Consider the following 12496-nt stretch of genomic DNA (forward strand, 5'->3'; position numbering starts at 1 on the left):
ATTCTCCCATGGAGAATTCTGAATATGAGTTAATTCTTGAAAAATTGCCTGCCCTGTTTATGACTAGCTAAGAAATATTGGATTGTAAGAGTTAATCTTGGCACCCAAGGGCTCTTCACCCCTACATTCCAAGGTATTGCAATAGCTCTGGAAAACATTTTAACCCTCAACATGTGAAGTCATTTAAAAAGACCAACATGGCATTTTGAAATTTATAAAGACATATATTGACAATATTAGGTTTGCCACTGAAAGCTTCTGTCTCACAGGTAGCTTGAGAGCGATAGGCACTTAAACACCGAGAAAGAAACTAGATTAAAGATTTATCAAGGAAAATAAAGAAATATGTTTTTTTCTTTTCTTTTTTCTTCTGATTAAGGGTGGCTATTCACATAGTACTTCAAAGATAGGAGGGAAGAGATGTGAGAAAAATTCACTTAAAGAAAAGCATGAATTTATCATTTTTACACCTTTAACATCCAATCTCTAGAAAGAGCTGTGGTTCTGAGTCATCTGTATCTTCAGCTGGAAATATTACTATTACCAAAAGAAAATAAAAGTGTTTATAAGTTGAAGTTTAGCATACCCTGACAGAAACTGCAAAGTGAACAAGGGAGGACTCTGGAAGTGATAAAAACACATCATAATACCATTTCCTTCCTTGAAAATTATAAAACACTAATCATAATGTTTAAAAATAAATTTTATAATGACTTGAGTTGCCAAACATCTGTACAAACAGGAAAAAACTATGTTGGTTTTGGAAGATCTTAAAAATAACAAGAAAATTACATCAGTATTTAATTTTTCTGATAATTAAAAATGTAAACCTGATCCAAAACAGATTATAATTTATAAAGAACTGTAAATTAAGATGTGCTTATATACTCACAGATTTTTAATGTCGACTGCCCCACGAAAAGCCTTCCTTGGAATTGCTTGAATTTGATTTTCACTGAGATCACTAAAAATAACAAAAGAAAGGGGGATAAGATTATGAAATCATACTTTATGCTTAGTATAATCAAAATGATAAATAATAGAAAAACAAAATTACTCCACAAAAAGCAAATACCCTCCCCAAGGAAAAAGACAGTCAAAAACAAAGCAAGTACCTAAACAATTAATTTGTAATTCTAATATACGTTAAAGTTTGAATTAAGTATCTTTAATCTACATTCTATCATAAAATATGGTATTCTGATTTAAAGGTTAGCATAATTTTATACAAAATATATGAACTATTTCATTGAGAAAAATAGTTGATTTTCATAACTGAATTTTAGGAGACTCTGAAGCTTTAGAACTTAATGTCTGTTGGAAACCACTGTTGTACTTAGCTTCCTGGAGAAGGATGACGGTACTCAGAGCACATAACTAAGGATGCTTATACTCAGAGCACATAACTAAGAATGATGGTACTCCGAGCAAATAACTAAGGATGCCTATACTCAGAGCACATAATTAAGCTTACATTGCAATTTTAGTCATATTAAAAATGGAACATGGCAGCTCTCATTAAACAATAAAATGAAGTTGCTGAATGAAATATTAATAACAGGTTGAATTGAAGCCTCCCCCAAATTTGTTAGAATCACAAATTTAGAGTCTATTTTACATCTTAATTTAATTAAGAAATACATTTTAATCGAGGAAAAAAAAAGCTCTCTCTGTGTTGAAATGAAGAGTTTGGGAGAAAAATAAAACACTCATCGTGAAATGGATCATTATGCTCCCTTCCAAGAGTTCAGAGTCAATTCTCAGACAAATCTCACAGCTTAGACGGTATTAACAGCATTATCACATAAAGTACAAATACACACAATGAAAAGATATGCCCCTCGAAAGAGAAAACTGCCTTCTGGGTTCTAGTCACATGAGTATACAGCAAGAAGTTGAAATATCAAGCAAACTATTAAAATACCAATGATGCGACTCCAATTCGGAGGTCTCCCATTCTCACAAAGGAAGCTGAAGCTACTGACCAAAGACACACAGCAGAGGACGAAGGCAGCCGTTTTCCGGATGTGGATGCACACCGAGCAGGTTGGTCCACACTCCCTCCCTCCAAGCTGCCTGTAAGCAGAGCTCATCATTCACACGTTTCTAGTCACACAAGAGGGAAGAGGACAGGACTGGCTGATACAGAGATTTAGTGTGTGGTCCTGACCTCATTAGCGCCGACTTTTAAACAAATGAGATTTGAGTTCATATCTCAATATGCTTAATGTTCAAGTGAAAAATGTTTGCTAAGCAATTTGTAAAGAGGTAAATGTTAGTTACTTGATGACAGAAGGCCTTCAGCAGAGGAAAAAAAAAATGAAGACAAAGAAGAAAGACGGAGGAGAAGAGAAACAACCAAAAGCTCATATTTTACTTCCAAGTGTAAATTTACTCATTTGTGCTTATGGAGGAAGCACATCTAGGGCATTGTAGCTCATTACTGCTTTCAATAATTCCAGTACCTCCTTATAAGCAATAAAACTGCATTTCCTTAAAACGCGCTGACTTCTCCCACTTCTCATTGATTAGGCCTGACTCCTTTCCTTCCTTTCAAAATTACCTCAAGGTTAGAATGTTTAGCAATATATATATATTTAAAGTATTGATGGCAGAAGATTTGTTCAGAGGAGGCCACAGAACAAAGAGATATCTGAGAAAGAAAAACCTGAAATTATCATGGAATGAAGAGGGAAAAAAGGAGGAGTTCAGGCAAAAACGAACCTATCCTACTTGCTGAAAATGATTGTTCTTACCCTGATGTCCCTCACTGCTTCCCTTTTTCAAATCAGTCCCCCTTCCACTTCACAAACGAGAAATACTTCTGAGACCGTATACTTAATGATGGCAAAAATAATTATTTCAGTTCTTGAGTTTTCTCTAGCCTTTGCGCCCTTTTAATCTCTATAACTAGGGTCCCTTCCTCCCTTTAGTCTTGGTTAGGCTGGCATTCCAGACTCTCAGCTACCTTCAGAGGGATGGCATTGGTAAAGCTGCTTTAGATGGTTCAAATAAACATAACAGTGGCAGGCGGCACTTTAGGAGGGATATCACTCCTGAATTTTATTGATTACCCAAGACAGATCCCTAGATCATAGAAAAGCTTCCTTTGGCTAATAGTCACCAATCTTCCCTTTCCCTAAGCCTAAGAAAGACCAAGAGGCTCATGATGGCTGAGTGTAGCTGTTCCCCTAGATAGATAGCTCCTGAGCATGGAATGGATTCTAAGCATGAGTGCCCAGTCCAATCTGTCAGGCAGCTTTAATTATAGATTCCAGGTCTCTTTTGAAGAATGGGGCCTGTTCACCTGGAAAGAAGGAACCTGACATAAGCAATAGTTGGTGCTTCAAAAAGAATGTATCATTCCATGCTCTTATCATCATGACCATCGTATAAAACAGCCATTATTATTGCAATTTTATAGGAGAGGAGCCTTTTGTAGGAGAGAAGTTATGAAAACATTATCAGTGCTACATAGTAAGACTAATTATTAAACAGATAAGAAATGCAGATAAACATTGAGCCCAGAATTGTGAACTTCTAACAATGATTACAAATTCACTTTGATATGCTCTTCCTGCATTTACAAACTCAGAGAAGGCTTCCTTAACCCATGCTAGGCATTGTCTTATGTAATTTGTACAATGATGAATTAGGCAATATATTAATAGCAGTTCCTATTTCTTCCGTATAAGTACATATGGTTTACAGTCATGTTTATTTACTTACTCTCCACTAAATGTGGAGTTTCAGACAGTATGTTAGAGGTTAAAGAATTGAGTGAAGTTATTGTCCCGTTTCTATAAAATTTAAAATCAAGTAAGGAAGATGAGGTAAATAGTTAAATATAAAAGTACCGTAGATATGTTGGCTGCTTGCATACTGACATTAGAAACGAGTGATTAGACCTCACTGGATCTGCTCTACTCCTTAAACACCAATGAAGACACAAGGAGGCATCTCTAATTGCAGTCTATTGCTCTCTGAGCTATGTAGATTAAGCACAATGAGTCAGGACTACTGAGTGTGTGGGATGGAGCTACCCTGGGAGGAAATTTGTAATTACATCACCAGGCAATAGAGTGTAAAAATCTGGTTGAGAGCAGAGAAATGACTTGATTGGACTTGATTTTTAGGAAGATTAATCTGGAAATTGAACTTCAAAGCAGGCAGAGATAATGGGAAGAGAAGTGCCAGGCAGTGCCTCCAAGAGTCGGCTAGAGTCCAGCGCTGGAGGTATCTTTTATAGGAGAACATTAGGCAGTACAATTTGAAGTTGGCTCCAGTTGGAAGGTATTTGATGTAAGGTAAGGTGACTATCATCTCAGCAGCATTTCGAATCACTTGAAGATTTTGAGCAGTGGAGGGTGGGGAGACAAAAAGGTAAACCAAGAAAAGCAAGTGTGCTGCTGCTATGCCAGGTCCTGGGAAGTTGAGACCAGATGATGAACCAGTTTGGCGATTACTGAAATCTCAGTTGAGATGTAACATTTCTTGGGGAATTTTAAAATACTGAAATGCTTTCTTTTAAATTGTATGCGTATGCATGTTTTGTCTTCACCTATGCATGTGCACCATATGCATTTTTGTTAGTCATGGGGAAAAAAAGAGGGGGAAGGGTCCACAAACAGGAGTCCCAGGTGGTTGTGAGCTGCTGTGTGGTGCTAGGAACCAAACTTGGGTCTTCTCTCTGCAAGACCAACCAGTGTTCCTAATCTCTGAGTCATCTCTTCAGCTTTGAAAATATTGAAATTCTTGGGGGGGGGGAAAGCTTATCACTTTCTTAAAAGTGTCGGGGATGTTTAAAGGACCGCCAAGTCTATTCTCAAATAGAATGTAGTCTCCATAGGGAGGAGAGAGTCAGATGATTGCAGGAGGGGAGAGTCAGATGATTGCAGCAGAAAGCCCTGTACATGCTATCCATGTGAAAAAAAAAATTCCAGGAGGTACACCTGAGAAGGGACACAAAACCATGTCAGAGCCCTGGCTTTAGCACTGAAACCCCATCCTTCTATGCTCAGCGCTTCCCCACACAACTGCCTTGCCTGTGGTTCAGCCTTTCCTCCTCCTCCACTCCCCTGACCACTGTTAGGGTATCAGTGCATGACTAGCCATCCTCATTTCTTAAATAACTCAATCTCTTCTCCTTGTCTTGTTTTATGAACACTTTAAAAGTACCCTGACCCTATATAAACATTATATCAGAAAATGAAATTATATCCAACTACATTGTCCTGAAGTTTTACTCATTCCAGTTTAGGGGCATTATCCTTACACAGGCTCAGGCCTTTAGGGATCTTATATATCCGATGCCAAACTATTGCCAAACCTTCATCCAGTTCATAGTATTTACAGAATTTGTTGTCTGCCTTGCTGTTATCTTGACCTCCACTGGAATAGTCTGGCTTAATAGCCTGCAAGTAAATCTCAGCTGCTACTTCCGTGTTTCTATGATTTCTGCTTCTTAGACACAAACTCTGAAGTATCTTGATCCAATACAAAGAGAAGCTCAAAACATCACAAAGATATATAACTCTCCCCAAAGAGATTATTTAACACATGCCTTTGACATCTATTTTTCGCTCTCACCTACTCCTTTTCAGATATACTGGCCTCTTTGGGGTTTCCTGGTAATTGCACGTCATGATTTAGTTCAAAGCATTCCTGCTATGACTCCATGTGTGTCTCAATATGTGACACACAAATCCTGTGCTTTTAATTCACCCTTTATCCTTTATTTGGGCTTTGACTCTCTCTCGAGCAATTTGGAATACCCAGCGAACAAGATTCTAGTGAGCACATTAGTCATAGACATCTTTTTTCTTCTAATTTCTAACACAAATTTTCCTAGTAATTCATGCTAAATCAAGTATCATGGAAGGATTTTATACTCTCCCAGTGACATTTGTGAGTCTACTGATATCTAAGTGTGAAAACGTATGTATCTTAGGATGTATTAAACAATAGTCAATACCAACACAAATATTATGTTACTGTTGTTTATGGTTTATGGTTGTTCTCAGTTAGTCAACACTCGTTGGTTTCCTTAATTCTACTTATAAACATATCAGGATGTAATCTCAGGTAAACTGAGGTTTACAAAGGTTACATAACTACCCTGAAGTCATTCTTCTGGCATTAAGGGAGAGGATTTGTACTTGACTCAGTTGCTCCCCACAGCTCATGCTCTTGACCACTCCCACATGCCTTATGTAAGAGCTCCAGAACTCAGAGAGCTATCTGGCATTGTTCTTCAGTCCCTCGGACAGTGGTTCCACTGTGTGAACCAAGGGCCATTCAAAAGAATTCACTATGGTGCTTCTTGCAAACAAACAAATAAACAAGCAGCAACAACAATAAAAATAAAGACCCCCAGTTTCAAACCATTTATATTAAATAGAATCTGTAGCACAGAGATCAAAAAATGGATGCCTTCATATGTGTGCCAGCTAACTATTATGACCAATGCCCTTGGAAACCATGTTAGCATTCTATTGAAAAATCTCTAGCAAATGCTGTCTCTAAGGGTCTCGTTAATTTGGGGTTACATGTATGGTGTTTGTGTATATGCATAAAATCAGAGACATAATTATCAATAGAAAAACAAAACTGAGTAAAACCATTAAGTCAAATATGCATAGCATATAAAGGAACATGAGAAAAGAAAGAAGACTTTGTGATGAGATATATATATATATATATATATATATATATATATATCCTGAAATCTATCATAATTTAGAGTACAGTGAACCTGAGATTTAGCAGCCTATCATTATTGTGCGATATCACTACCATTCACATGCAGTATTACTACATCCACTCTTTTTTAAGATTTATTTTTGTTAGTTGTAATTATTGGTATGTGTTTGAGTATGTGCATTTGAGTACCAGTTTCTTCAGAGGTTAGAGGTCCCATTTCCTTCCTAGAACTGAAGTTACAAGCAGCTGTGACCTACTTGCTGTGAGCACTAAGAACCAAACTGTGGTCTTCTAGAAGAGTTCTACGCACTCTTAAACAGGCAGCTATCTCCTCAGCTCCAACAGACCACTTTAGAAACATATTTACCATTATGAAATTCTTACAGCCATGAAAACAACTTTAAATAATGAAATATTCAAAGCACAAAAACTTTGTAACCTTTCTCTACAAAATTAGATACCAAACAATGTTTCCCCATTGACATCAACATTTCCAAGAATATTTCAGAAGGCAACACTTAATCAGACAAAGGCTTCAGGTAAGGGATTAAAGTTAGTGCCTAAGACAAAGACAAAATACACCTCTTGTGTGTTTTTTAAAGACGAGCAACGGACATGGTGACCCATGTTTATAGAAGAAGCTGGGTTTCTTGTTATACCTGAGCACGTAACAATCTGCAGTGGTCTGAAAATATCTCAGATTCAGGAAGTGTGGCTATAAATTGTGGTGTTCTTTAGCAGGTTTCTCAGAGAAATCATGGCTCTACTGTTTAGAAATTGCATGATTACTTGATCTTGGTCAATGTACTAAAGTTCTTTGATTCCTGATTTATAGCTCCGAGAAAATCCACTGAACTCTGTTGTATCAAGCTTCCCATGAAGGAAGGTTAGTACTAGCCAGGTGGTGATGGCACCTGCCTTTATTTAATCCCAGCAGAGGCAGGCGAATCGCTGTGAGTTAGAGGTCAGTCTGGTCTACAAGAGCTATTTCTAAATATTCCATGTAAACATGTAAATTTATTCACCCATTCTCCACATCTGAAGACACTACAAGTCTTAAACTTTGCCTCTCCACTGGTCACTTAAGTGGGTAGTCTTCAAGCATATGGACTATTAGGTATTAAACATTAAAGGATACGATTTATGCAGACTGCCCTCAGAAAGCTTAGATTAATGTAAATCATAGAGGTTGAGTGACCCTCGAGTGATCAGAGCAGTGATCAATAGAAACACCTAAAATGTTTCAAAATATTAATGAAAACACACTTTCATGCCTCTTGGCATGTTTGTGGATGGTTGATTTTAGTCAACAACATTTGCCATGGATCTTAAGTATATCCATATATCCCTGTAATATCTGGGTAATCAGTTTTTCATTCATTTTCTCTTCTAATCCAAGGTAAAGGTTTCCCACTGCTAGAAGGCTCATATGCTATGCTTCATTAGTATTCTTATTCTCTCTCAAACTTTTTCTTTGAAATGCCTGAATGCTAGAGAAGGCCGCTTTATTTGCAGTCTGGTTCCTTATAATACATAACTAAAATCTATCGTGTCACAATTGCTAGCTCATGTGTTGACACTTTATGCAAGAAGTGAGAGAAAACTAGGATTACACTCACTGGCATTTATGTTCTCAAGTAGATTCCTTATTTACAAAGGTACTTGATATCTTCCACACAGGACACTGAATAAATATTTCATCTTCTAATTTTTCAAAATAAAGTAAAAATGTACTTAGTTTTTTGTTACTTAACATATGGGGAAGGTATTCTTATCATTATCCAAATGTCTTTACTGCAACAAAATGATATTTAATTAAAATGATAGCGTCAGCATAAGTACTTTGTATTGTAAATGGAAAATTGTCTTCAATGCTTTTACTCAATGTAAACTATAGAATTTGAATGTCATACAATGAACATTAAAATATTTTACTTCTTTCAGAACAAGGGAATTCACTTTACACACACACACGAAGAATGAAGAGATTTTTATATGACATACATACATAAATATGTGTGTACAAGCATGCATATGTATGCATTTTCCTCAATACAACCTGATCAGTCTATAAAATATTACTTGTATGTATGTTTTCAGTGCTGATCAATTGTTGTTGGATAACAAATTGGTATGCTTCATTTTGGGGAAAATATTTCACCCACTATTAGATAGTTTTAAATGTTTTTCAATAGAAGAGTTCTGCTCACTCAAAACACACTGAAATTAATAAATAAAATAGGAAAACATGGCATAAAAATGGTCCTCAAAGATAAAAAATTAGTAGATTTCAACTATATTATTTACACATCAAACCTTTTTACTCATTTAAAGTACATATATGTATATATACACACATATATTTGCATGTACATGTGTATGCTATCATAAGAAAATTCCATTATTTTAATTATACTAATTTCATTATTTGGATGTGTGTGTACACATGTATTGCATGTCTCCAGTCCTATGACAAGAGTAGAAAGGAATGTTCTTAACAACTGAGTCTTCCTTCTATCCCTACATTTTCATCTTTTATGCTCAAAAGAAAAAACAGTAGTATTTGGCTGGTCATTTATATTCTGAATGACATTCTTTTCTACTTGTTTGTAAATTTATTTATTTGTTTAGTGTGGTTTAGATGTGCCACCGTGTGTGTGTGTGTGTGTGTGTGTGTGTGTGTGTGAGGCATCACGGGAGTGAGCTCTTGTTTTCCACCATCCCCGTCTCAAGCGTCCTCCGTGATCAGCAGGCTTCCATGGCAAGCTCTTTTCTCCACCAAGTCATCTTGGAAGTCTGATTTTTTTTTTGGTTGGGGGGACAGGATACTACTCCAATGCCCAATACTAGTGGAATTACCATATAATAAAGACTAGCCTTAATTCATGAAAATGAGCTTCCCCAACCACCCGTGGGCTGGGATTGGGGGCATGACACTTTTAGAAGCCTCACTTGAATGTAGCATACTCTGGAGAGCAGGAACAGTGGGGTAAGAGGAAAAGAATTTTCCAATATATTTATTCTAAGAACTCTTTATCGATCTCTTTATAGAGGATTTTTATTTTTACAAATTAAGGATGACTTTTGGTTCTATTTCTTCCTTACATTCAGTATGTCTGAGGATCTTTAAAGGGACAGTGTGATCTACTGTTGCTGAATTACTGCATCAGCTCTTCAGGAAATAGCCAACACGGCAATGCTGCACTATTTTATTGCCCACAACGTATGGTTCTCAGTGGAGTATCCCATTAACCTCAGAGTCCAATGATATCATTTTAATTATATAAATTGAAAAGGCAATGTATAATACCTATATCATGTAAAAATGGATCCACTTTATGTGAAAGTGTTCTAACAATATTTCACTATGAAGTAATAAATTTGCTTTAGATGGCAAAGCTGCCTGTAAATTTAATTACTGGTAATTTTATTTTCCTCCAGTGTTTAACCTCTCTTAGAGACTGATGAGGACTATCATAAATCTGTAATTGCACAAACTACTCTAGAAACAACCGAGAAAAGATAGGTAAATATTTATCCACATTTTAAAACTTTGGGTAGGCAAAAAATAAAACTTAGTGGGAAATAAATATGTCAACCTGTAAATATCATGATGGTTTAAATTCCTGATTTTTATATGTATTGTTTACTCAAGAAAGATCTTTTTGTTAAAATATCTAGTAAAATCTTATGTCATAGAAAGGAAATATTTTCAAATATATGGATTTCCAAATAACTCACTATATGCCAAAGAAGTACAAGCTTCAGATATGTAGATGTCTGCATTAGTCCAACAGAGATCAGTCTCATGCTCAGAACAATTGGATAAGCATAGATTATCCCAAAGGTCACAGGAAAATGGATTCTCATAAGAGAAGTTTGGAATTACAATGTTTTCCCCAATCATTGTTTTCTTTTTTTGGTTGAGAATTCTCTACAAAGGAACTGTTTGTGAAGGGAGTAGAAGGAAATCCCATTTATGAATGGTAAAATGTATTGTATTTTTATGTTAAGTCTAGTTGCATAGAGCAGGTATACAGGACACATTTCTTCCAGCAAATACAAGAGAGAATGTGTCATGTATCATGAGTCATGTCCCTCAAACCATAATATTTAAATCCACATATGGACTCCTGTCATAAAAATTCTTATCTCTTTCTCCTACTCACATTGGCAAAGAATACAGCCTCTTTAAACTTCCACTCCCAGTGAGGCAGGAGGAAGATGGGAGGGCAGCGCCTGGAAATTGGAAGGTACGACATAGACAGGAATTTAGAGATGTACAACTAACACTAAAAGCCTTTCAAACATCTATATGGGAACAAACTACTGTAGAAGCTTCCTAATATACATGCATATGTGAAATGACTTTAAATGGAGCCAACTTATAATGGAGGAGACAATGACTAATCAGACATCTTATACTAAAAAGTAAAACCACAGATATATCAGTTAAGTCTTGTTGAGTTGTTGGCCAAAGGGCTCTCTTTATTAACCAATGGTAATTAAACAGATTCACAGCACAGAGAGGGAAATCCCACACCAGGCTTCCCTCTTATGATCATGGCCTCTACCCCTTACTCATATAATCCTTCTTCCCTCTCTTTGACTGAACTTGGGTAGCTTGACCTGGTGATTGGATGTGGATCTGTGGATCTGTGCATCTGCTCCCATCAGTTACTGGATGAAGATGCTATAACAGTTAGGGCAGCCACCAATCTGATTACAGAAGAAGGCCAGCTTATGCGCCCTTTACACTTACTAAGAATCTTAGCTGGGGTCATCCTTGTGGGTTCCTGGAAATTTCCCTGCATCAGGTTTCTCCCTAGCCCTATATGGCTCCCTCCATTCCTTACTCTCCGACCCCAACTCTACCATACTCTTCCCTCATTTTCTCATCCCCAATCCCCTCCTCTTTAACACCTCCACCCACAGTTTATGCAGAAGATCTTATCTATTACCCCTTCCCAGGGCAATCCATTTGTCCCTTTTAGGGTCCTCCTTGTTATGTAACTTCTCTGGAGCTGTGGGTTGTAGTCTAGTATCCTTTGCTTTACATCTAGTATCCACTTAATGAGTGAGGTCGTACCATGTTTGTCTTTCTGGATCTGGGTTACCTCACTCAGAATTATTTTTTTGTAATTCCATCCAATTGCCTGAAAATTTCATGGTGTCATTGTTTCTTACAGCTGAGTAATACTCCATTGTGTAAATGTACTACATTATCCATTCTTTGGTTGAGAGGCATCTAGGTTGTTTCTACGTTCTGGCTATTACAAATAATGGTGCTATGAACACAACTGAGTAAAAGTCCTTGTAATATAATTGAACATTTTTTGACTATATGCCCAAGATAGATATTGCTGGGTCTTGAGGTAGATTGATTTCCAATTTTCTGAGAAACCACCAAACTGATTTGAGGAGGCATCACCATCCCTGATTTCAAACTCTACTATAGAGCCATAGTCATAAAAACAGCTTGATATTGGAATAAAAAAGATACATGGTCCGATGGAATTGAAGACTTTGACATTAACCACCACAGCTATGAATACCTGATTTTTGAGAAAAAAGCTAAAATTGCACAATGGAAAAACGAAAGCATCTTCAACAAATTGTGCTGGCATAACTAGATGTCACATGTAGAAGACTGCAAATATAACTTTATCCTTCACCATGCAAAAAACTCAAGTTCAGGTAGATCTAAGACCTCAACATAAATCTATGTACACTAAACCTAATAGAAGAGAAAGGGGGAAGTAGCCTAGAATGCATGGGCACAGGAAACTTCTTC

General features: G+C 36.7%; 1 protein-coding gene across 2 annotated transcripts in view; it reads right to left on the bottom strand.

Annotated features, from left to right (window-relative positions):
* Slit2 (slit guidance ligand 2) overlaps positions 1-12496 on the bottom strand; it is a 338826-nt gene that overhangs the window by 134457 nt on the left and 191873 nt on the right. For both annotated transcript variants that reach the window (XM_048415124.3, XM_048415123.3), the window contains exon 5: positions 893-964. In XM_048415124.3, coding sequence (XP_048271081.1) covers positions 893-964 — 72 coding nt within the window. The remainder of the gene's footprint in view (positions 1-892; positions 965-12496) is intronic.

The sequence above is a fragment of the Myodes glareolus genome, chromosome 8 (assembly GCF_982192425.1).
Source record: "Myodes glareolus chromosome 8, mMyoGla1.1, whole genome shotgun sequence".
Lineage (NCBI taxonomy): Eukaryota > Metazoa > Chordata > Mammalia > Rodentia > Cricetidae > Myodes > Myodes glareolus.